Genomic DNA, 26,005 nt, shown 5'->3' with positions numbered 1-26,005 from the left:
CCCCGAGTTTCTGCTGCAGCTTGCCTGGCGTAGGTAGGCTTGAGGATTTACATTTCTTGCAAATTTTCAGGTAACGCTGGTAACCACAGAGTGAGAACCACTGTCCCATCTGTTAGGGATTCCTGCAGCTGCTGGGGCCCTGATGGCTTCTCCCCCCTGCACCCCACTCCAGCTCCATCGTAGCTATGCAGAAATCTGTGTGCGCATGTGGAAGGTGGCAAGGACCGAGACCCTTAGAAGTTTTCTAACCTCTTGCCTACACTCTCCTAAAACTGTTAAACAAGGAGGTTTAAAGTATAATTTTTTCAATAGTGAAAATATGCTTGTGAAATCAACATACAAAAAAGAGTTAAACACTAATGGGCTGGAGTAAAAAGTCAAGTGCCAACCCTCCACCCCTTCCACTTCTCCCACCAGCTCTAGCACTTCTTAGGGCCCTGGGCTTGGATGAGCACCCCGTGTGGAACCCACTGTGGGAGTGGAAAGAGAGGGACCAGTCAGGTTTAAGACCCAGTTCCCCTTTCTGGCTGTGGGATATCGAAAAAGGGCTCGCCCCCTGAGTCTCACTTCCCGTATTAGCAAGGCCGGGAGGTTATAACAGCCACAGTCTTTACCTCCCAGAGTCCTGGGGAGAAGGGCCCAAGTGAGAGAATGTCTACCAGTGCTGTAAACTGTTCCGTGCTATTAAGGGATTATGGCAGCTTGTTTGGGTGACTACGTGCAGAAGTATGTGGTTCTGGGAATGGGAGGGCAGCATGTGAAACCACAATATCCCTCCTCAGAAGCCTACAAACTTTTCCATGTTTCCAGGATCTTGTGCCTGGGATCCTGGGGGCCTGCGTGCTGACTGTGAGGAGACACGAAGGTGAGACCGACGGAGTCTCCACTCCCTTGGCGGTGGAGCATTTCTTTAATGGGTTCTGGGCCACGGGCTGGGGCTGAGGGAGCTGCCTCACCAGGCTGAAGAGGAAAAGGTCAGATCTAAAGTGGTCAGCGCCTCCCTCCTCACAGCTTCCTCAGAAGCAAGGACTCTTCCGCTGACTCCCCGCTGACCCCAGCCTCCAAGCCCTCTCTGCTATTACATGCTACCTCAGGAGAAATGGATATCCAGGCCTTGAGGTTCCTGGCAGCCCGCCTGCTTGGCAGTCTCTTCCAGAACAGTCTGTGGAGTACAGACTGCTCCCTGTCTTCTTCCAGTCTAGTCCCTGGAGAGATTCCAATCTCCCTGCTCAAGTCTTTCCTTTTTCTGCTTATCGTGGGGACAAAATATGCATCTGGGCGTTAAATCACCAGAGAGCGAGCTGACACTTCGCAGCAACTGCATTCTTAGCAGGAGCAGGTCTCAGTTCTCAGAGAGCTGCATAAAGACCAAAGCAAATTTATTTCTGACTTCAATTTACAAATGGGAAGTCCACAGACTGGTCAGGAAGTAGAAGGCACTGTCAACTGGTTAGAACGAGGCGAGAAGGCAAGGCCTCTGTTTTGTTTTTAAATGAATCTAGTCCCTTATAAAATGGGAGCAGGGTATCAGCAACCAAACTCTCAGGATGGGGGTATGTTGTTTAAAATGTAAATATCCCCAAAACAGTTTAAAAATCCAAGAGAAAGAGCTTGAAATATATAGACAGTGTGGCAAAAGTAGGTTTATAGTTGTTCGTATGGAAAATAATATGTTATTAAATAGTACTACAAGAATAAAGTCTGTGTTTTGCATACAAACAAAGGCATCTAATAGTTACTGCATCTTTCTCAAGAAGAACTTTCTAGAGCTAAAACCTAAGATAGTAAGGGCTTTTTAACCTGTTTTAATGTGAAGACAAGGGTGAATTTGTGGATTTGTAGGAATCTTTTTTTCTGTGGAGTCTCAAATTATTCTCCCACTCACTGTAGTAGAGAGCAGGGTTGTTCAGGAGCTCTAGAGGGTGCAGTAGACTTGACGGGCAGCAGTTCTTGCAGAAGCAGCCTCTGCTGCAGACTGTCGTTTCAGGGGGAAATGCAGAGGAATCGTCAGACCGCACAGGCCGGCATTCCCCACAGGCTCTGGAAGGGTCGTCTGTGGAGTGCGTTCAACAGGGTGGCAGAGCCCTCTGGTGGAAGGTTGCTCCACTGCATTCATTTTGGTGGCTGACTTATGGCCTCTGAGGCTAGCAATGACTTCAAGTGTCATGCGGGGGTGGTATTATGATGGCTGTTACTCAGTGAGGGTGGGGGAGAAGAGAGAGAGCCACACCCTCAACCTGGAGGATGAGCAATATGCTCAGTTCATCCCAGTGATGCCCAGGGCTGGTGGAAAGGCTGGTGCCCAGCCAGTGCATAATAAATAATGGAGCAGAGAGTGAATGAAAGCACAGCTCCTCTTAGAGCTGCTGAAGTGCATTGGAGAATCACAGATAGTGGCGGACCCTGCCCAAAGAGACCCAGAGTGAGGCGTTTGCAATGGGAGTTAAAAGTGGAAAAACTTAAAGATGAAAAAAGTGGAAAATGTAAAGTCATGTTTTTAGGGATGAGTTAAAAAGTTGTAAACTGTTTTATAAACAACTTGAAGGTTTCCTGGGGCTAGAGCTCTGTTAGCAGAAAACGGACTAAATCCTGAGCACTCATGGAGTGACGACCCTGTAAACACACTGCGAAGCCACTTGTCAGCAGCCCCCAAGGCCACATTTCTGTGGTTGCATTAGGGAACATTCTTACTAATGGTTCGGGTCAAGGTGGATCTCGAGTATCTCGCTCTCCCTCTATGCACGAATGAACCAGCCGCTGTCTTTCTCTTCAGGTCTCTTTTATGAAAGTGGTTACCTCTCTCATCTTTTCTATCCCCAGGGTGAAAATGTAGGAAATGACGATCCATTCCTGGGTGGAAGGCCAGCGCTCCATCTTCACTAACACGATATAGTTGAAGAGCATCAGGTATCCGATGTACGCCAGCTGTAAGGAAACACAATACAGTGCTCTGGCTGCAAAGGTCTGGGAGCCCTGCCCTTGGGCAAGGCCCCCTGGGTTGCAGGGCACAAACAAGGTCAGCAAGCAGAACTCGGAACTCAAGACTAAATGAACTCCAAAGCTCTAAACTAGCAAAAGGATAGAATTAGGCTGTAATATTTGAAATAACTTGATATACAATCTCCCTTTTGACTCTTATACTTATGTCCAGGCCCCAGTACTTTGCTTGCATCCAGGTGTGGTGATGCATCGTTTTGTTTTGCATCTATCCAGTCTCTCATGTCTTCCTGGCTAACGAGGGAACCTCTTCTCCCAGGGGCTGCCCTTGCTCATGCAGGAGCCTCAGGTTCTTGAACTAGGGCAACCCGGAGGATTTTTGCCTGACGGATGCCAGGTGGTTTAAATGTCAGTAAGAAAGAAAAGAAGACACTTGCTACACTTGTAAATTGGTCAAACCCAAGACTTTATCTGGAAGCCCCACTTTAATTCTCTTCTGACTTAATGTATTTTTCTCTCTTCTGCTTTAATATGCTTGGCCTGACAGTGCCCTGGCAGGGCTTCACCTATTTCCCACTGCACCACCTTGCTATCTTATTCAACTTGGCACATTTCTTCCTGCTTTCTGCTTCTTTGAAACAAAACCAGAGAAAACCGAGCAATTTATGGAAAGAAATGGCTGACTGTGTGGCCATTGTGTGTGGCTGGCTATAGTTTGGAGTGGGGTTTAATCTTCGTGAAACTCCAGCCCCAGAGGTTGAACCCCATTGGAACTGGCTGAATCTCTCGCTGAGTGTCACTGGAAAACCCAGGGCTGGGGTTTGGTGACTGTCACTGGAGGATTCAGTTATGTCTACGGTGAGTGGAGTGTAGGAGGGCTGGTGAGGTTCTTGCATAAGAGGCCAGGAGTCTCTGGAGGAAAACCTCACCTAGGGAAAATGGCAGAGAATTTAAACCTTATCTAGGCAATGCTTCAAGTTGAGTAAGGCACTAGCTGCCTTTAGGGGCCTCAGGCACTGTGACTAGGAACTAAGAGTGAATTTATTCAAATCTTCTGTGCTCTTTGGAGCCTGCAAAACAAACAGGACACAGTGGATTGAGGCCTTGAGGGCTCTGCAGACACACCTTGACTCTGGGGCCCTGCGGGCAGCTTAGAAGGTGGAGCAGATGCACTGTGGCTGGGAAATACAAAGGGAAATGCTGGTCTTCTTTCTCTTTTCTCCCTCTCTCTCTTTCTTTCTTCCTTCCTTCTTCTGTAAATGCACAGATTCTTAATATGAGTCAAAGTTATTTTCTTAATATGCTGACGCGTTTACAGACACAGCCATATAATTTCTCATCTCTTGAAGGGTGAGCATTTAAGTGGGAGTTCACAAGATCACAGACAAGCAGGAGAGCAGTTATGCAGATGCTGGAGGGAGGGCGAAGGGCTGGTTCTCCACCTGAGAGGTTTGCTCTGGTACACCCGCCCCCTCAGGGATTCTCATTATAATCCCTGCCTCAGTTCCTACCCCTCCCCTTCAAGGTCATTAGCACATCATGAAAACCTCACTTGAAGAGTGTACTGTACCTGAAATCATTGTAAGATGCTGTTTAAAAGGCAATTTGGTTCTCATGGTTCCTGTTTACCATTATATACTGGCATTTGCCCTATAGTCCCTGAGCATATGGTAGTTTACAAAACACAAAGAAAGAATGTCAGTGGTCAAACTCTAAAATATATGCTCAGCCTTCTTCTGACCTGAAATCCTTCTCCCTTTTTGGGTGCTGCCTTCTCTTTGTTGGATCCTATTCTACTGCTTCTAGGTGAAAGGAATCTTGTCAACTGCCCTGGTTTTTTTTTTTTTTTTGTTTTTTTTTATCATTTTACCCAATTCATTGCAAAACATTCCAAAGCATTATCCTCTCTTGTCACAGGTAGGCCCAGCGACACACAGACAGACACACGGACAGACACACACACACCCTTTCAGAACCCCTGAATATTGGTACAGGCCTATGATCTGAGATGTCGTGGGTTCAGTTCCAGATTGCTGCAAGAAAGAGAGGACCACAAGAAAGCGAGCCCTGATCTTTTTGGTGGGGGAGGGGTCTCACCTCCAGTTTGTAAAAGACACAGTGTCTGTGAAGCACAATGAAGCTAAGCATAAGAAAACGAGGTGTGCCTGTAACTCCTCCGACCTGCCTGTGCCCTTTGAATACGGGTCTGGTGTATGTGGTGGAAGGAACAGTGGTTGGTGAAAGGAACTTGGATTTAAATCCATCCCAAGTACTCGCTGGCTGAGCCATTTTGTGTATTTCACCGCACCTGCTTGGATCTCCATTCTGTGAAATGGAGGTGATTGCTATTGACCTTAGACAGCTTTGGGAAGGATTGGGGTGTTGGCAAGGGGATGTGTATTTATCTCCAGACACTGGAGAAGTCCAGTGAACGGTGGCTAACAATATCATTTGCCTTTTTTGTTAAGAAACTTTTATTCACCTTGTCTTCTCTTGCCTCAGTCTGTGCTTCCTTTTGATCCCCTATTAACTATTCCTCCCTCTCTTTTTTCTTGTAAAAACTGCCCTCATTATTGTTTCTGCTTCTTCCATGATCATTGTTTAACTCCTGCCTGTTCTTTAAATCACACTTACCCTACAATGCTTTTTTTCCCATATTGAGCCACGATATGATATGATATGATATGATATAATATTTTGTGACAACTCTCAAAATATGGACCTCCACAGACAGGGCTTTAACCATATTTAGATGGCACAACAGAGGTGGGGCCACTGTGTTGAGAGCAACCTATCTCAGAACTTGCCGACATCCATGGGGCTCGGCTGTAGGTTACCTTAGTGTGATGCACTTTCATGGTGTATATGTGTATTCACACACATAGATATTCTGTGAGCTTTAACAAGCTGGATGTAAAATGTCAAAGCTTTGAAAAGAAACATAACCTTACGATTCTTATTTAAGTCAGTGGGAATCCTATAAGAATTTGTACTTTATATGCTTATATATTCCTTTTATAAATTTTCCATTAACCAAGATTCATGACTCCTAAACTCTGAAATGCAAGCACCAAAGTTTACAGTTGCTTGTGGATCCCTGGTGGGGCTGCGTCATTCCTCACTGCCTTTTCCTGCTGCCCCTCGAGAGTGGAGGGCGGCACGTGGTGTTAGTAGAGGAAGGAGTCTGTCTTTGCTGACCAGCGCACACACCCTGCCCTCTGACCTGGTGCCACTTCACACCTTGAACTTGCATCCTCTGCAGCTGGGTACCTGACACGAGCCCTCGTCACAAACAGGGCTCGGGAGCCAGTGGTGAGTGAATCTGGCTGCATTTTACTAAAACTTTTATATAATGGAAGTTTCCTATAATTATTATGTGTCACCAAATATTCTTCCTTTGGTTTTATTTCAACCCTTTAAAAATTTAAGTCCACTCTTTACTCCCAGGCCATTGTAACAGGCAGTGGCTGGAGTGGGCCCGTGGGTCCTCGTTTGCCAAGGCCTGTTCCAGGTGAGACACTTGGGGCAGCCCTAGTCTAAGAGGAAGAACAGAGTGGAGTGTAAAATGCAGTAAAAATATTGTGTTGATTAAACTGTTAGATTAGGGAAAGTTTCTATAAACACCTGGAGCAGTGCCTCATAGTAAGTGTTCTAAGTGTTCAATAAGTGATATTTTATTATTGTTGAGTAGACAGATGAATGAAACACTAACTATTGCTCTTCAATGGTACTAGACTGGGAATGATGAGTTAAATTTATGTTGTGCTTTCAGGCGCTGTGCTGGGTGCTTCAAACATTTTAACACATTGAAGCTTCACTAAACCTTATAAAATAGGTACTGTTATAGTCCCCATCTTAAGAAAACTGGGGACGGAGTACTGCAGTAACTTGCTTGAAGGTACAAGTTACTAAGAGACACAGACAGGATTTCCACTCAGGCTGTGTGACTCCAGAGTCCATGCTATTCACTACTAAGCTGTTTACTGCAAGGTAAAAATAATATATCATGTATGTGACATAGGGATAGAAATAACTTTTGCATGCCTTCATCATTTTTTTTGATGGAGAATTTTTTTTTTATTATTGACACTATTACAGATATCCCCCCCCCCCATTGCCCCACCTCTGCTCCCCTCCACCCAGCTCCTGCTCCCCACACCTGGTCTTCACTCCATTGTTGTCTGAGTCCATGGCCTATTCCTATAGGCAGATATGTTCTTTGGCTAGTCTCTTCTAACCCTCCTTACCCCACTCCCACCTGAGATCTGTCAGTCCATTCCATGTCTCTGATTTTATTTTGTTCATTCATTAGATTCCACATATGAGTGAAATCATATGGTTATTTATGGTATTTGTCTTTCTTGGACTGACTGACTTCATTGAGCATAATAATCCACAAGTCCATTCATGTCATTGCAAAGAGGAACAGCCCCTTCTTTTTAACAGCCACGTAGTATTCCCTGGTGTAAATGTACAACTTTTTTTTTTTATCCACTCATCTACTGATGGACATTTGGGCTATTTCTAGATCTTGGCTATTATAAATAATGCTGCTATGAACATAAGAGTTCATATATTCTTTTGATTGGTGTTTCAGTATTCTTAGGATATATTTCCAGAAGTGGGATTGCTGGGTCAAACAAGGGAGAATTTTTTTAACATTAATAAATTTAAATTTTACTTCACTAAAACAATCTAATCTTTGTACTTTGATAATATCTCATCCTCTCTCAAGGGTATACTTTACAGACGTGGTTTTCAACTGGTGGCAATTTTACCCCACAAGGGGACATCTGGCAATGTCTGGAGACACCTTGGTTGTCATAGCTGGGGCATGAAGAGTGCTACTGGCATGTAGTGGAGAGGGGTCAGGGATGCTGCTAAATGTGCTACCACAGTGCACAGGACAGTCCTCCGCAACAAAAGCTCGCTCTGCGCAAATGTCCTCAGTGCTGAGGGAGCCTCGTTTAAAGCTAGCATTCAGCGTTAGATACAGGACCACATAAAAAGCACCTCATCTGGGCACTTGGGTCACCGCTACCTCAGACCTGGCTAATCCTGTTGTTGATTCAAGTGACTGGTGTGTAGCTGGTTGTGAGAAAGGCCAAAGGGGTAGACGTACCATCCTTCAGAGCAGTTCCACTGTGGCTGGAGAGAAGCAGAGATGGCCTGGGCCACAGCTCACTCTAAACACCAAACATCATTGAAAAGCAGAAGTAGAAACCCAACAGTTGGGCCATTTCTACCACACCAGAAAGCTATTTCAGGGGCCATCTTTCATCTTGTGGACCGGAGATGTTTGCAGGGTGTGCTTACTGAACAATATTTGCCATGATTGTAATTTGCTTCGAGTAGTTTTTGCTGCTTTGTTTGCATGTTAATTGTGTCAGGGCAAGAAAGATGGCACTACCAGATCGGGAGTGATAACACACTAACACTACCCATCTTTAGTGGTGTTGCTGCTAACACTCTGCTCAGCTCGTACCTAGCACTGTGCCCCTGAACCCAGCGCTGGCATCTAAAACAGGCAGCTGTGATCCAGTGCTCATTCATCCAGAGCAGGGAAGTGTTCTGTAAAATGACATCTATTTTCCTGCATGCTCATCTCCCCTCTATTTCTGTTAATTCTCACTTTGACAATTTCCTTTATTTTCTGTGAGGAGGAGACATGTAGAAGCTATGGAAGCTACCTCGCATACTCCACAACTCTTTTTAAGATGCTGGAAAAAGCAAGGTTGCTGTAGAGCTTTTATTTCTGCCCGTGTGGTCTTTATGTCACGACTAATGGAGGACACCACCCAGGTGCATGGGAAATTGGCATCGGCTCTTTGAGGCCATCCAGTAGGAAGAAGGAAGGGGAAGATACTTACAGTGTAGAACCAGAACTTCACGATGGGTGCATTGTAGAATTCATAGATTTTTCTGCCCAAGGGGATTAACCGGTGCCTGCTCTGAACTTCTTCTTCATCCTTCTTCCTGGAAGATTCTCCATGGTTTCGTCCCAGCATTGCCTACAGTGAAGGAGAATTAATAGCATCACGGCAGGGCTCTGGCGATCATGGGGTCCAAAGTGTTCACTTACAGAGGAGGGGAACATGTTCATAGAAACTTAATGCTCTGCCCAAATCCCCCAGAGATTGATTTAAAGATTCAACGCCTCCTCTGTGTGTTTGCATATACATAGAATCTGTACCTTGCCGGGGCTGCAAGCCCTTAGGGATATTTCTTGACTATTCTGGTCTCTTCCATCCTGAGGACCTCTGGAAGACGTGAGTGATAGAAGTTACACGGAATTCTGAGAGGGAGAAAGAGTGTTGCCTGGGAAGCTCGTGAATCTGTCTTTTCTCCCAACCTGACTCTTCCCATGTGTATCATGAAATAGGAAGATCTGGGTTCAAACTATGTCTTCACTCATGCTAGTAGACTCTTAAGTCAAAGGTGAATTGGACCAGTAATATGTAACTTACTCAGAGGTTATGAGTATTCAAGAGGTTAGTTAATGAAGTGCCTGAAGCTTAGTTTGGTTAGAGACGTCTCCCCAACCCTTCTGTGTATGCCTTTGTTCCCCGATTTCAAACCCTGTGGAACCCAAGTGACTGCTGGTGTTCGTTTTGCTGCAGCTCCTGGGCATACTGCCTTCCTCTGCATGGCACAGTCGACCAGCTGAGACTCGGAGAAGTCAGGCCTGACCCCGAGAGGCCCTCATCTCAAGCTTTTGGAGATTTCTTTAAGAATGGAATTATTTCCTTCTCACTCACAACAATAGCAGTGGCAACAACAACAATAATGATTAAACATTGCAGAACAGGAAGAATTTGAAAAAAAATAGAGACATTCTATCTGGATGGCAAGTGACAGGATGCCATAAAGATGGCTAAGGTCCTAATGGTGAAGAGTTCCAGGCTTGGGGTCCCTCAGAAGGAGGATCACGTCCTAACTTGGGCCCTAAGAACCCATGACACCTTGGATAAGTCTTTTAACTCCCCAAAGACTTGGTTTCTTTGTCTGTAGAATTAGGGTAATACTAGCACCTGCTAGAAAGTTGGTATATAATCAACAGATCTGGCATTTAATAAGTGCTCAGTGAGTATTGCCAGCCTCTAAAGTGATCCAAGACTCTCAAACACTGTTGGCTGAAATGATCCAGTTGGTACCTCTCACCAGAAAAAAGTGTATGTTATTAGCATTGATTACAGTATAATTTCTTGGCTTTAATTCTTTCAATATCATTCTGAGACAAGATTAGTTCTACGATGTTGGGGAAATAAAATTTTCATTAAAGGTGAGAACAGGATCAAACCTTTTAACTCTTAGAGACTGATAAAGATTTGGGAGAAGAAAAAGCACTAAGAATACACGTTTGGAGTTCAGAGATCTAATTATAGAAATAACTTAAGGTTATCTTGAAGTTGAGAACATAGACAACCACTGGTGAGTAGATGATTCTGGTTTCAAACCACCTTACATAAAATATAAATATTAGTTTCCAATGTTTCTGTCATTGCCTCAAATATGCACTTCACTCACCCATGTAACCATCACAAATGAGTTACCTGTGACCGATAGGACTTCTGCAGAAGGTAACTTCCATTCCTTTATAGAGCCTTTAGCTAGAGAAGTACCATGAGCTGTTGAATAGGTAACATTCTGTACTCTGGCCTATTTAGGTGCAGATTTTGATCAGTAAGATGAACTAATCTTTGTGATAGATATAGCAAACTAGAAAGCAATGAATTATTGATCATTGACTCCAAGATACTCTGAAGTTATATATTTGTCCCTCTATAATTTATAATTTAGTAACATAAACACAACATCCCTCCTCCTGTTGGCTTTTTGTGTGCTCACAATATGCTGCTATTTGAGGACACGATGAGATGACAGTAAAGGCAGCTTGGAGGGTTTAGGCCTCGGGAAAGTGGCATCTTCAGGTAACCTCTAGGGACAGAGGCTGTCCTGACAGAGTCAAAACAACACCCTGGGCCTGTGGACAGGTTGGGACTTTATTAAGCAAAATGCAAGACATTTATATGACAATGCAGGTAACACAATAACAAAAATATAACAACCTGTTTTGCCTCTGCTATTCAGATATATTCTAAAGTGAGTGCATTTTTAAACTGCTTGTCTTTCATGGGTTTAAGTAAAGGATTTTTGATATTTTATTAATTCCAGCTTAAGCAGCTTTAGTTGCTGATTTTGTTGAATTCTCTCCCCAGCAGTCAAGCATTTCCTCTGCTTATATTCCTTAAAGCAGAATGTAGCAGGGTCAAACACTGCACTGTATAAATTGGAAAAATTTTTGCTGCCTGAACACAGATGTTGTCTGAACTAAGCTATTAATTGCTACTAAAATGAAGCAAACCGAGGCTGATATTTCATGTATAATTTTGGAAGGACAAAGAGAAAATGTCTCATTCCAAGAGAGGAAATATTGGTTTTACACAGAAGCTCAAATATTACTCATAAAAAGCTGCATTCTCCAATCCTGTCCATGATGAGCCAATATCAGGGCTCGAGCAGTGACAATATTTGTCATTAGTATCAAGGGAAGCCCCACCTTAAAGACCACTGCTGTCCCACCACGACTCTGCCAACCCACAAATCCCTTCCTTCCTTCCTTCCTTCCTTCCTTCCTTCCTTCCTTCCTTCCTTCCTTCCTTCCTTCCTTCCTTCCTTCCTTCCTTCCTTCCTTCCTTCCTTCCTTCCTTCCTTCCTCCCTGCGGTTTCCGCCCGTGGGGAAGAAGCTGAGGCAGAAGTGCTATTTTGGTGTCTTCTTGGGTTCTCAGTGAACAACTGCAGAATCTATTCTCTGGGAAGCAGATTTTGCTCTCAGTCCAGAGATGCATCTTTATTGTGGCTTCTTGAAGGCTCAGTCCTTAAAGCTGTGTCTATGGAGCCAGAGAAGAGAACTGCCTTCTTTGTTTTCTTTCTTGACATGCAAGCAGACAGAATACTGCCCTCAGCTTCTGGCTACCTTCCTGAAATCCTTCCTTGAGTCTCCCCAGGAAGTATACCAATGTCAGGGCCATGTCGTACTTGACATGGGAGTCCCATGCATCACTTTTGGATTCTCTCTGCTACATGGTAGAATAAACCAGCTGGCGGCATACATTTGAGACTAGGAAAAAAAATTTAGCATCCCTTAGCTATCAGCTAAGAGCATGGCCAAGGGAATCTTTATGCCTGGGTTATAATGCCAGCTTTACAACTAACTAGCTGGTAACCTTGGGCAATTCAACCTCTCTGAGGCTCAGCTTCCTCATCTGTAAAATAGGATAAATACCTGTGGGACTGTTACAAGGTTCCATGATTCCATGATTAAGTGCATGTAAGCTTTAGCGCTGTTACAACAATATGAGCAAATGTCAGTCAAGGCTTACCACGTGCTAGACACCAGTCTACACAGCGCACATGCACACTTTTTATATGGTTTACAGGTACCTGTAAGCTTTTATTATTCCCACGTTAGAGGTTAAGAAATGGTGCCTGCGGTTCCACAGTGAGGAGGGGGTGGGGCGGGATTCTGGTCCAGAGCACACACTCTTTACCCCTCTGCTGAAGTAGCCAATAAAGAGCCCCGTAGTATGAGTACAATGTTTCTCCTAATAAAACATTTTCTCTCCATGAAGGGGTTTGTGGGTCAAATAATGGTACAATCTTTAGGGAAGGCAGTCACCCCATCATAGAGGGAAGTAGAGACTCCACCGATTCCTATAAATTGGAACTGAAAGTAAACATAGGCTTTAAACTCAGTGAGTCACTAGCCATGAATGATTAATCAATCTAAAGTGTGGTCGGATGCATATACCCTCCTACAGGCCTCAAATTGTGCCTAAAAACATATCTTTAGAAAGGGCCTAGTGGAAGGAAATACTGTTTATCAGGAGGAAAAACAATTCACAGAGTGTTCCCGCTAGGATAATAATGCGAAGGCCTTTTGTCACTTGAGCCAAACCAATTTTTGTTTTCTCCCCTTACGGCCTCACTGGGCCATCACAGGCGTTGGTCAGAGTGCTGGGGAGCGTGGGCACATCAGGGAGGTCCTATGGAGTTGATGTCGCCCAAGCTGTGAAGCCTTGTTTGTCCCTTTCACAGCATGTGATATTTTTAGATCTTGGATACAATCCAGTGGCAGTCATGCTGCTCAGGCGGGGGCTGCGGGACGCTGTCCCATGCCCAGCTGCCCCATTCCCCCTGCAGAACAAAGCATCCACGCTCTATAATTATACCAGGAAGAGCTAATAAAAGCCTTCCATACAAACCTCAAAATTCAATTAGTCCTGCATTGTGAGCCTGACCCCAAAGACAGATAGAGGCTTAGCTTCTGATCAGCAGAACAGTTCCAGCTCAGTGAAGCCGGCTGCTCCCCAGGCACTGACTCCCTCTCCTTTGTGTGCTAAGGCTGCCGCATCCCCTGGTTGTTTAGGAAGCACTGCCTGTTTGGAAAATTAGGGTGTCTTGCTTTGGAATTTCATTGGGTTGTCTGGCACCACTGCCTCTGGCTGAAAACTTTCACATAGAATTAGTTCCTGAGGTCATACTATTTGTGTGCATAGTGGAGGCCCAAATGAAAGCACCTGGTGAAGGGCTGACCTCAAGAGTTATTGAATATTAGGCCATAGTATGGGCCAAGGGGGCCAAGGGTGTTCCCCATGGACAGTAACTGAGTAGTATTTGCTTACTGTCAGTTCCATATCTTCTTCGTCTTTTTCTTTTGTGGGCTTTTCTGGTTCTTCTGGCTCCTTCTCTTGGAGATGGATTTCCTGGGCCTGAGTCATATAGGGCATGTCGTCTTTGTTCTTGAACTCCAAGCTGAGAATTGAAGGAGGAAGTAGAATTCCCAGAATTACCTAAAGTAATAATAATGATAATAATAATAATCACATTTAAAGGGTTAAGATCAGAAGGGTTGCTTAGAATCAGAGGGCCTGGGGGTATGGTGTATGTATGAGTGTGTGTGTGTGCCTAGTGAGGACTTGCCTATTTGAATAACCACGCACTTTAATGCTACGAGCATCATTTCTGGCCACCTGGGAGCTGCTCTGCACCAACTGCAAGCTTCTTTGCTGTTAATATCTTTGCTGGAAGCATTTTCACTGTAAAACTAATTGGTGGCAAGGCAATTTTGCCGTAAAAGATAGAAGAACTGGTTGACTGTTTAGGTTGATAGTGCACTCCTATTTTTACGTTACATAAATCTGAGCCCTCATAATGCTCTATAGTACAGTGTGAGTAGACGTGGGGGGTTTTAAAACAGTGAAGGGTAACTATGTATATTGACTTGATAAAAAATATGGTGTTAAAATGTACTGAAAATGTGAAAGAAGAGAGTATAAAGTCAGACTCCATGCTGTACCAGAATACGATAACTGGTTAATTAGTTCGCAAATCTTTTGGTGAAGTGAAGGCACAGAGTTGAACCTACATTCTGCACTGGACTTTGAAACATCTACCAGCACACACGTGACAGTGTGGTGAGAATAAAAGCAGCAGCTGAGAAGCCCAGCTCAAAGGAGGAGACATATCAAGACGCAAAAAATGTGTGAGTGCTTAAGTTCTACCCATGAAATAAAATTGGATATTTGCACAGTATTGACAAGAATCTCCACACATTTTAATAAATTCAAATATTTTGTATTTTGCAATAGTCTTAATTTTGTTATGAAAATGAACTTCACTAGGTCCTTTTTAATACCCCCTTTTATTTTTTAATTGTTTTATCTTTTATGGAAAAATCACCTTATACCCAGTTAGTTTTGTGGAGAATATGTTTGTGGCAAAGAAGCTCATCGTAAAAATACCTGGAATTGTTATGCACAGTAGCTCAATCTGACTTTGGAGAAACAAAACATCTTACCCAAATACATATTACTCATTTAACACTCACTTTGCATGGGGAAACTGGGGAGAAAGAGAGATGCTACCCAAGGCAAAAGTGGGACAGAATTGAGATTACCATTTAAGCGTTAGATAGCCCATGACTTGGTGAAATTAATTCATGCGTATGTCCATTGGCATTTATTTGCTAATATGTCAAGTGGAATTAATTGTATCATCTGGTTATCTGTAAAAAATGCTGTCCCTAAGTGGACCTTAAAAAAGTCCACGAAACAAAGTATGTTATTCATTTTAGAGCTTTCTCCTGCCACTTACTACTGTCCAATGGAAACACACACATACCCACCCCAGGGGGCTCTGCGTCCTCCTGAGGGAGCCCCTGTCATACCTCAGGTGGGTCCAGCACTAGATTTCTCCCATGTATGAACAACATGCTCAAACATCGTGTGACGACACTAAATGCATGAGCCTCTTTCACGAGAGGGCAACCTCATTCTCCGTGTGCCAGGAAACAAATGCATTTCTGAATAACACTGACATTTGACTTGTGTTCTCTAATCCCTCACCCCTTCCCTCAGTCCTGACATGGTTCTGCTGCACAAGGCTCCAGAATATGAACCAAGACGAGGGGCAGAGAGGATCCTGAAGGGTAAGTTAAAATGATTCTCAAATAATGAGTCAGGGACAGTCTGTGCTCAAATCCCACAGGGGCTTTGGGGCAGCTAAAGGAAAAGAAAGTGCGGTGACCCTGAACGCAGGGTGTCTGGCAGCCTGGGAAAGCTCAGGTGGCATGCTGGCAGCCTTCAGGGGACATGACACCCTGTCCTTGGAGCTGAGAGCCAGGCTTGGCGGTGAAACACCCAGCGATGGAACACCCAGCACAGCTACGGAACACCCATGAGCCACTTCATGGAAACCTTCTGTGACTCTGGGCCAAGAGCCCGTGGAAGGGTGAGTTGGCGGGGGGAGGGAGGGAGGGAGGGGGTGCTGGTTTGGTCAAGGTGGCCTCAGCTATTGCTCTGGTCTCATGGCCCTTCTGCTTTGGGCTGATCTCAGAGTCCCCCCGATCAGGTAGTGCTAGGTAAACAGGAGCCTGGTCTCACTGTAACAGCCGCAAGCTCTAAACAGAGAAACTATTTTAACACATTCTTTTAATCTTCCCCTCCCATTTTTACTATCTTTCTTTTCCTTTTCTCAGTTTAATGTTTCCTTTGAAAGACATTAGAAAAACATAAAAGAGCAAAGCCACCCATCATCCTTCTTATACTTCAACCCTAGAGGTAACACTGTGTTTTTTTAAAAAAATTAATCTAGATAGCTATAACTATACATGTACGTACTTAAAAAGACAAAAACGGACTTAGGTAATAAATTGATATGCAACTTGTTTTCCTTCACTTAAGAATGGATCAAGATTACTTGGTGCTATCTCACTGTTCTCTGAGTTTTAAAAATTTCTCAAATGTTGCTGAATTAAGAGCTAATGTCTCTTTATGACATGGTATAAAGCAGGCCAGGGTGTTTGGTCTTCCTCATCAGTGAAGGTTGCCCAGGTAAGTGACTCTTCATATAGCATAGCTTGTGTCAGAGCAAATGGCAACCCTGAGGTACCTGTGCCACCTCAGTGTCACTATCACCTTTGGATCTTCTGAAAAATATTAATGTCTGAGTACCATCTCTATTGATTTAGCAGAATTTAGGGAAGGTCTTAGCCTCTATAGAAAAATAAAAAACCCGAACTCCACTCTACAGAAGATCCTGGTGCCCGGTTGGGGTTCAGAGTCACCCTCCCGAGACAGGAAAATGCCTAATCCCCGCTGCACATGTAGCTTGGAAAACTCCGACCAAACGCCCGGTGCTCATGGGTGCACTGACCTTGAGGCCCGAGTTTTTCCGCATCCGGAGCCGGCCCATCCACATGTCTGTGAGCAACATCTGGCTGCACGTGTGTGCGATGAAGTCGCGGTGCTTGGCAGCCACAGCCAGCTGCAGGCACGTGGCATTGCTCCAGTTCTTTAGCTCATACGTCAGCAGTTTCATGGCCAGCTGCTCGTCCTGCTTGTAGGACTGGTCCAGGAGTTCCACGGCCAGCTGGCCGAAGTCCCTGAAAGAGAACATGTCAAGAGTCCTCTTTTGGCCATTTTGGAGACCCACTGGTGAGCCAGAAGAGGTAGGTTCTGAGGGGTCTAGCTGTTTCTTACAGGGTCTAGTCTCTTCATTCATTCACTTGTTCAGCCAACATCCATTAAGCAGCTCTATGTGCCAGACACTGTGGTTAGAACTAGGGGTGTAAGTCAAATAAGGCACGAATCCTGCACTCAAGGCCCTCAGTTCAAGGTATGTGGATGGGGGCTGCAGAGCAGTAAATTAATGATCATGGTGCTGCATGTCTGTCTTCTTAAATGTGACAGACCTCCATTCAAACCCGAGCCTTGTCAACCACAAGTGTGTGATTTTGGACACGTTACTTAAATACTAAGTTTCATTTCCTTGAGTTGTAAAATAGCCACAATGAGAGGACCATCTCTTGGGGCAGAGCTCTAGGTATTTTTGCTGTAAGTATTTTTGTTGCACAACAGTTTGGCTGTCAGGCAACTTCACCATAAAAGATAAAATGACAGTTTGACAGTTTGGTTGATAAACTTAATCTATTTTAGCTAGTTGTCAGTTTGGCTTCATTTCTCCATGGAGGAAGTTCTCCCACTTACTTCCTTTTGCGTGTTACATAAATCTTAGCCCTCATAATGGCCTGCACAATGATGAGCAGACATGGTGTTCTTAAAATAGTGAATGGTGACAACTACATACAAAGCCAGGTCACATGCTATACTAGAAAACGGTAACACATCAGTTGGCAAATCATTCGGTGAGCATTCATCCGGCACCCATGAAAATCAAAAGTCTACCAAGCTGCTGCAAATATAAAAGAAAAGTATGATGCTATGAATGGAAGACTTCAAAGACAATGTAGTTTCATTTTTTGCAATACGGTTTTTAAATTTTGTTTTTAATTTTTTTATGTTCTATTATGTCCTTTTTAATGTCTTTCGTTTATTTTATTATTTTGTACAGCAATCTTTCACGGCAAAATTGCTGTACAGCCTATTAGTTGTGTGGTGAAAATGCTCGAAGCAAAGATGTTCACAGCAAACCTGCTTACAGCGAAAATGCCAGACACGTTGGGTAGCTTGAAATGCAGAAATGCAATCTCCTGTGTGTACCTCCACATCTAGTGCTGTGCGCCAAAAACAGATTCCTCACATCCACCGTCTCCGTGTACCATGGGGGTGATACTATCTCACCTTAAAGTCTTAGGTAGCTCAGACCTTCCATGCAGTGTTTGGGGCCTACCCTCCCTTCTGGTCCCCTGATCACCCCATTTTCTGGGCTGGCCAACCTGGAGTTGTGGTTCAGCTCCTGGGAGATGTCATCCACCATATCGTTCTCAGAAGCCTCATGAGCCATGGCTTTGCAGAGCTTACAGGCCACCAGGGCCTTGGCCATGGCCTCCTCGCCATGCTGCCAGAAGAACAAGGCCATCTTCTGCCGCTTCATCAGGACGGCCCACACCATCAGCTCATGGAAAGGGAAAGGGAAGTGGTTGATCTCTGGATCGTCCAAGTCGATGTCCACCTCTTCTTCCCGCTTCTTGGTTGTCTTTCTTCCTCGCCTCAAGGGAACATCGTCCTGCAATTTTAGGGGGAAAAAACATAGAGGTGGAGTTAGAAATGAATCAATTAAATACAGTAAACAGTTATTTTACTATTGGCCTAACTCTTGCAGATACATAAATGAACTATAGGCATAAATCATTTGATTGTGTTTCACTTTATGGTACTTCATAAATGTTGTATTTTTTACAAATCAAAGGCAAAACACTTCACCAGCAAAAAGATGATGACTTCTTTAGTGCGGTGGTCTGGAACCAAACCTGCAATAGCTCTGAGATATATGCACCTATATCCTATCCCAGCTCTAATCCCAAAAGACCTCACAAGCTCATACTTGCCTAATTTTAAAACAAGTTAAAATAGCATGAACACAGTCTGACGAGACTATATCATTGTTATAGTTTAATTTTTAAAAAGTATTTTTAATGGGCCATATTCTTCTTCTTTTTTACTTTTGTCCTTTTTTTTCCCCCCTCTGCAGGTAGGGTGTCCCTCATGACGGACACACTCCACTTTTCTCTCAGAGGATAAGGACATCCCACACTTGCATTTGAGTGTGTAGCAGTAACCGCACTAACACGAGATGGGGAGAAGGTAAACTATCTCCAGTTTCCACATGCCTCAGAGATGCATTTGTGAGATAGTTCTGGCCTTTGGGTCTGTACCATTTCTACACACCCGTGAATATACATTGCTTACTGGAATATATATGCTTCCTTGATTTTCAAGTTTGTATTTCAAATAGGATTTATTTCCTTGTTTGCAATGCCAGTATAATCTCATGGTGACGTTTTCAAAGCAACTGTGCCCAGTGCCGTCAACACTGGGAAAATTTTTACTTCCTTATTTTAGAGTCATATCCCAAGCCCCACCACTGAAATGAACTTATGGATATATTCGAAATGTGTAGAAGAATAGAATAATGAACACTAATAATTTGAGTGAACACTTACCTCCATCCCCAGTAGTTTCAAGGCTTTGGGCTGTTAAAAAAAATTTCATGCACCAAGTTAGATCTTTCTTTATAGATATAAGAAAAGAATCCTACTTTATCTCAGACAGGTAATGAAACAATTCCATTTACCAAAACGCATTTATTGATATTGCTAAATAAAATACCACAAAGGGAACTTATTTAGAGAAATTCTTTGAAAGTTAGGGATTTAGTAATTTTGGTGAATCACAGAAAATTAGAAAACTTCAAAGGCATAATGTGATTGCTTAGGGGTAGAGCCTGCAGGTGTATCAACCCTTTTGTGGACCAAATTTTTTTCCATCTTCCGAGAACTGTGCTGCTTGGCATCTCCATGACATCAAGCACTTTAGTGAACAATGGGACATTCAATCAAACCATGAGAGGTTTCTCCAGCCTCTGAAGGACATCTATCACCTGGAGACTTGGGATATTATTCAGAAGTATATGTTTAGGTGCTTCACACTTGCCATCTCTCTAGGCTGCTGTCCGGTAGAACAAAGGTGAGTGGCCAGGGGCCACATGTTGATGGTACCCAAGGCACTCAGTGGCATTGGAAGTGTCAGCAAATACAGAAGCATCATTGGCGATGCTGGGATGTGCAAAGTAGGTGCAGACCGAGATGGATAGAGAAGCAACTATAGAAGCAACCATTCAGCCACTTATAGAGACTTGACTTGTATTTAACAAGGGGAGATATAAAATTACATCTTAAGGGTGAGGAATTACAATTCTAGGTTTTAAGTATTACAGAATGGTTGGGTGCCATCTTGAAAGTTATTTGAGTAAAAAAAAGATTACAGCATTTACAGTTTTCCAAGTTTTATTTGACCATACCAGGAGGAGTCACGTATACCTTGTCTCTCTCCCTTTCTTCTGCTTTTAGCTTTCATAATGACCACCAGTTTGAAAGTTGTGATTTTTAAAAATGTATACATTTTAGTGTTTTCATATTTTTTTCTAGTACCACAAAATGCTTGAATTATCAGAAGATAAGTTTTGGTAAAAATAAAAATCATGTCCACCACCAGCTACATCAACAGTTCTCAAAATGTTGTCCAAGGACCATGCGGCCTGTTCTGGAGGTGGGTTGGGGGCAGTGTCTTTCCTGAGACCCTCCTAGGGGGCTGTGAAGTCACAGCTATTTTTGCAATAACACTAAGATATTAGTTGATATTGATACTATATTAATATTTGCACTGATGGTGCCGAGGCAACGGTGGCTGAAACTGCTGGGTGCCTTAGCAATAATGACGGCCATGGTACCAGACTTTACTAGTTATCATTACATTTCACTGTTATATACTCAAAGTTTAAAACAAAACAAAGCAGTTTTTCTTGAGAATGTGCTTGATGAGGGCTAAAAAATTATGTTTATTAAATCTCTACTCTTGCTAGTAAAAAAAAAAATGTCTTTTTACTGTTCCAAGGGGTGAAGTGGGAACTAGGCATTAAACACTCCTGCTACAGACTGAACTAGGATGGGTGTCCTGAGGACACACACTTATGGGGTTGTTTGGACTGAATTATGGCCACTCTGTTTCACGAATGATTGTGTGAAGAAATGACTGGTGGACAAGTACAATTATTTGGACTTGAATGGCAGACACTTGGAAAATGAATGAAGTAAGTCTGTCATTTCAAGGAAAACAACTCACAGTATTGGTTGCCAATGACAAAATTCAAGTTTTCAAGCAAAAAAACAGAATCTTGGAAAACATATCCTCCCCATCTTATGACCTCGACAATTTTTTAGTACTTAAAGACTATTCTGATGAGATTGGGGGTGATAATGAATGAAAACTTTTGAAATTGTATAATGAAAATGTGTCAGCATTTGGAAAATCTGCATATAACTCAACAAACCCCTATTTTACAATGGCCAATCTATGATGTGATGAGATTCATACAAATTGAAATTTGGATTTTAATGTAACAGCATGAAAAGTTCACTGACATGGTTTCAGATTTTATGTTGCAACTAATCTTCGAGAAATTGCCTCTTGTTGAATTTTGATGTACCGAAATAGAGCATCTACAATTATCTGTAAAGAGTTCTTATTCTTTTTTTTTTTAAATTAAAGATTTTGTTGCCTGGCTGGTGTAGCTCAGTGGATTGAGCAGGGGCCTGCGAACCACACAATCACAGTTTGATTCCCAGTCAGGGCACATGCCTGGGTTGCAGGCCAGTTCCCAGCAGGGGGTGCACGAGAGACAACCATACATTGATATTTCTCTCCTTCTCTCCTTCCCTTCCTCTCTAAAGATAAATAAAGAAAATCTTTTAAAAATTTCTCTAAAAAAAAAATAAAGATTTTGTTTATTTATTTTTAGGGAGAGGGGAAAGGAGGGAGGAAGAAAGGGAGAGAAACACCCACGCATGAGAGTAACATCAATCAGACGCCTCTTGTGGGCCCCCAGCTGGGGACTGAAACCCAGAGTCGCGCCCTGATGGGGAATCGAACCAGCCACCTTTTGCTTTGTGGGATGATGCCCCACCATCTGAGCCACATTGTTCAGGGCTACTTCTTCCTTTTTTGATATCTTTGTCATATTTAACACATTTTTGTGACAGATTTTCTTCCTATATTTCAACCGAAACAACATCTTGCAACAGACTGAGTGCAGAAGTAGGTAAGAGGACATAGCTGTCTTCTATTAAGTCAGACATTAGAGAAACTTGCAAACAAATGTAAAACATGCTACTCATCACTCATTTTTGTTTTTGAAAACATAGTCGTTTTTTAAATAAACATGTTATCTATGTTAATATGTAATGAGTGGACTTCCTATGGCCACCTTAAAATGAATTAATAATTATTTTAAAAAGTCTCAACTTTAATTTCCAGCATGATAACTACTGATACCATTCAACGTAGATGAAAACTTTTGGAGTCCTCGATAATTTTTAAAGGTTTAAATAGATCCCCAGACCCTAAACCTTGAAAACTGTTGAGGTACCTAACAAGATTAATTTGAATTTCGTTGCTATTCTGTGATCTTTAAGGCTCACTCTCAGTGCCAGTTTTTGCTTCGAATTGGACTTCAGGAGGAAACGAAAGGAGTGTGTTATCACTGAATACATTTCTTTTTCTTTTCTTTCTTTTTTTAAATGGATTTGATGCCCGAGGGAAGAAGAGGTAGAGCAGTTGTTTCTTATCTGATCTCCCACTGGGGGAGGAGGAAGCCACACCCCCAAACCTGAGCGCTCTCATCCTCCCAGAGGTCAGGAAACAGAATGTGCCGCAAGCCTCACCCTCTTGGGCCCGAAGAGGTTGTGGTAGAGCGTCCGGAAGCGCTTGCGCGTGTAGTTGCAGCGATAGGCGCCGCCCATCAGGTACTCGATCACCAGGCCGATGTCGATCAGGCTGATTCTGTAGTCTGGGGGCAGGTTCCCCTATCAGGGAAGAACAAACAAACAGATCCGAAAGACAGCGTGATTTACTAGGGAGTCTAGCCCATGCACTCTGTAACTATTTTAGAGTAAAACAAAAATTAAAAAAGAAACATATGAATGTATGATTATACTGGTTAATTAATTCACCTTAAAATAGATCCAACCGAAACCTGGATATTCTCGCTTGGAAAGAAGACATAAGTTAAATAAGAAGATGCAGTGATCGTCGGCAATAACAGAAAATCAAAATATTTATTCAAGTCTTCAGCTGAGGAGAAAAAAACACCAGTGTAGCAGAAAGCAACACAAGGCGAGACAAGGCAAGTGCTATCGCTCCCAGACACTAGGAACGCGGCTCCGCAGAAGTCCCCAGGCCCCTCGCTGCTCTGCCTCTGACCCAGGCCCGTCCTTACCACCCTCTTGCTGATCATTTATTTCTTCACACCCACTAAATGAAGACTCCTTCCAGAAGGTGATCGTTACTACCAGGGCTCGCACTAGGTGGCAGATGGGTAGAGTTCCCATCTCCTTTAACACCAAACTTCTATTGATGAAAAACATTTGGTGCCTTTTTATAAAAGGACAGCAGGATGGATGTCCGGATGAAGTCATTTATGAATATCCCTTGTGTTGAAGGTGAAAGCAGGGAGGATTAGCTTTATATTTTTAATTGTTTTATTTATCTTTGTATTCCCAGTGCCTTTTATAAGTGCTTGGTGTAAGGTAGGCATGCAAAATGCTTTGCGTGGTGGTTGTTGAAATGTGAACCAGTGAAACAGTGCCATGTGAATCACCCCTGTTTGGGAAAGCCTCACTTGACTGCAGAAATCTGACTTGAAATGTGTGTTTTGTTGTATGTGCACGGGCAGGAATGAATGGACAGCAACGGAAGCAACAGCCCAAGTGGACGAGATCCCCTAAGGTAGGCTTGGGGACTAATCTGAGCCGCTGAGCAAAGTGGGACTTTGTGAAGGGTGTCCTAGATAAGATAGAAGCACTTTGAGGCCCAGAGCCCCTCCCGTCCTTGACCTTGGCCCATTCTATTAGCTGAATTGTCCCTTCACCAAAATTGTCTCTTAGTTCCTCCCCATCTCTCAGAATTTTGGGAACTCTTTTGTTTGAAGACTATCTTGTCAATCTAACTAAATTGTCAAATTAAGCTATCCTCAGGCTATCAAGAAAGACCAACTGTCTGGCTTTTTATGCCAAACATGGCAAAAATATAAAAAAGGAAACTTAGAAAAGGTTTTATCTGAAGACTGTAACTTTTCAGGTATTGCTGTTTCCATACACATTAAACTGAGGTTAAAAATATTACCTGTGCACTGGTTTTTCTCCATTATTTTGGGACAGGTTAACGAGGCTGCAGTATCTGTATGGTCTGGCTCTACCAGACAGTGAAGTGACTCTGGCATTTCAAAAGCAGAGGAGCCCCAGAGCCGGACACTCCTGAGTCAGCCTGGTCTCCCTTGCACTGGGTTCCTACAAGAAGGACCCCAGAACACCCTTCCCATCTGTGCTATTTTCCTTGGCGCTGTGTAGAAGTCAGGAGTCAACTGCCCAGGGCTTCTGTCCGTCCTGAACAAATCAGCCACTTTCCCTGAACGCCTCAGGTTTTTTCCTAGTAAAAAGAGTTGAACTTCATGGCCTCTATGGTCTGTAATGTACCAGGTTTCAAAAAAGGTCACCAAAGGATTTATTGTGATAGCTTTTGAAAGGTAGTCATAGCGAGTCTATGAATTCGTGCCTATTTCTAATCTTGTAACAATTTTCTAAATTTGAAACATGGGTAATAGCAACACCTATATATTTTCTTTTGAGAAACAGATATGCAAACATTAGTTTGAATTCTAATAAGAACAAATATTGCCTGAAGGCCAGTATTGAATGGCAATATTTATACGTTTGAGATGTCTGTAAGAGTGAGAGTTGTCAGGAAAGTGGTAAGTGTAAAATTCAAAATAAATAAGAATTTAAGAGGGACAAATAAAACATTTTTTGCAAATGACTTTATTGATAAAGGGCTCTTAGGTTTATAGACTAGGTGAGAAGGTGAGAACATCTCTTTTTTAGAAACTTCTCATATAAAGCTTGATTCTTTCAGAGTGATATATGACCTGATCTGAATGAGGAGAAAGGATTCAGAGACTATCCAGGGTTCTACCCAACTTTCAGTAAAGGCCAGGGATGGGGTCAGGGGTGGGGTGGGGGAGGGGGGCTGCATTCTGGTTGACCACACGGTGGCGATGTTTACCTAACCAAAGCCAATGAGGGTTCCTTCCTCACTAGCAGTTGCCTGCCTGCTATTTTGTGTAATCAGGTGATGTAAGCACATACAGAGCAGGTTGGAGGATCTGGGGATAAGGAGAGAATCAGATGCTTTTGTAGTGATATCAGGAGGAGGGAGAGCTTACTTTACCAGGTAATGTGTTTGAACTCAGTCTGCAAGACTTGACTGGAGCTGGTGTTTTTTTGCGGAGGCAGAGAAATTAGGGGATATTAGTTTCGCAATTTTTACTGGGAGGAGTGGAAACCTTTTGGGAAAATAGTTCATAAAATGAAAAAATTGTAATAACTGTGTCCTGGGTGAGCTCTGAAGGGGATGGCAGCATCGGTACCTGTCTGAGCTGATGCCCGTGGCCCCCTGTGGCCTGCAGGTGTACCCGATGGGCAGAGAACAGTCAGCAATGTGATCCTGCAGTGGAAGCAGCACTGGGCCGGCTGTGGGCCTGGCCAGATCACACCCTTTCCCTGTACCTCAGTTTACACGTTGATAACAGGCAGTTTGAACGCAGTTTCTTCTAGAGTCTTGTCTATTTCTAAAGGTCTGATTGTCTAACTGCTACATGACAGACTGCTCTTATGTCCATGCTGCTGGGTCGCTGGGCAGGGATTCTTGTCCAGGGTTGATGTGGTTTCCACTAATCCCCTGAAATTTGGTTAGTGGAGCTGGGGGCTTAGAGACCAGGGATGGGTAAGGGGTGGACAGGGATGGGGCTGTGCTCACCACCACATCCACCTCCTCTGGAAAAAGCAGAGAAAGTGAACGGCACCTCATGTACCACAGGTAATGTCCAAACACCTTCTGGAGGAGTCTTACTTGGCTTGGGTCCTTTTCACGTAGAAAGTCAACAGTGATCCTGGTGTGCTACTCCTTCTTCTTGCTGTTTCTGTTTTTTCCCCTCC

The 26,005-nt window shown here is 43.4% G+C and overlaps 1 protein-coding gene and 1 long non-coding RNA gene across 2 annotated transcripts in view; one reads left to right on the top strand and one right to left on the bottom strand.

Annotated features, from left to right (window-relative positions):
• The window catches only part of TRPM3 (transient receptor potential cation channel subfamily M member 3), a 263,509-nt gene that overhangs the window by 70,527 nt on the left and 166,977 nt on the right, over window positions 1-26,005 (bottom strand). The window contains exons 12-18 of the mRNA XM_037155024.2: window positions 22,679-22,819; window positions 19,403-19,432; window positions 18,176-18,465; window positions 16,654-16,882; window positions 13,623-13,790; window positions 8,808-8,948; window positions 2,797-2,925 (exon numbers count right to left, since the gene is read on the bottom strand). Of these exons, the coding sequence (XP_037010919.2) occupies window positions 2,797-2,925; window positions 8,808-8,948; window positions 13,623-13,790; window positions 16,654-16,882; window positions 18,176-18,465; window positions 19,403-19,432; window positions 22,679-22,819 (1,128 nt within the window). The remainder of the gene's footprint in view (window positions 1-2,796; window positions 2,926-8,807; window positions 8,949-13,622; window positions 13,791-16,653; window positions 16,883-18,175; window positions 18,466-19,402; window positions 19,433-22,678; window positions 22,820-26,005) is intronic.
• LOC119056558 (uncharacterized) lies at window positions 590-11,075 on the top strand. Its single transcript, XR_005083901.2, has 4 exons — window positions 590-726; window positions 811-865; window positions 2,821-2,907; window positions 9,558-11,075. It is a non-coding gene; the product is annotated as an uncharacterized LOC119056558 (long non-coding RNA).

Source organism: Artibeus jamaicensis, unplaced genomic scaffold (genome assembly GCF_021234435.1).
Source record: "Artibeus jamaicensis isolate MK-2021 breed Jamaican fruit bat unplaced genomic scaffold, CSHL_Jam_final scaffold_1964, whole genome shotgun sequence".
Lineage (NCBI taxonomy): Eukaryota > Metazoa > Chordata > Mammalia > Chiroptera > Phyllostomidae > Artibeus > Artibeus jamaicensis.
The sequence above is the reverse complement of the archived record's forward strand: the minus strand, read 5'-3'. Positions and strand labels throughout refer to the sequence as shown.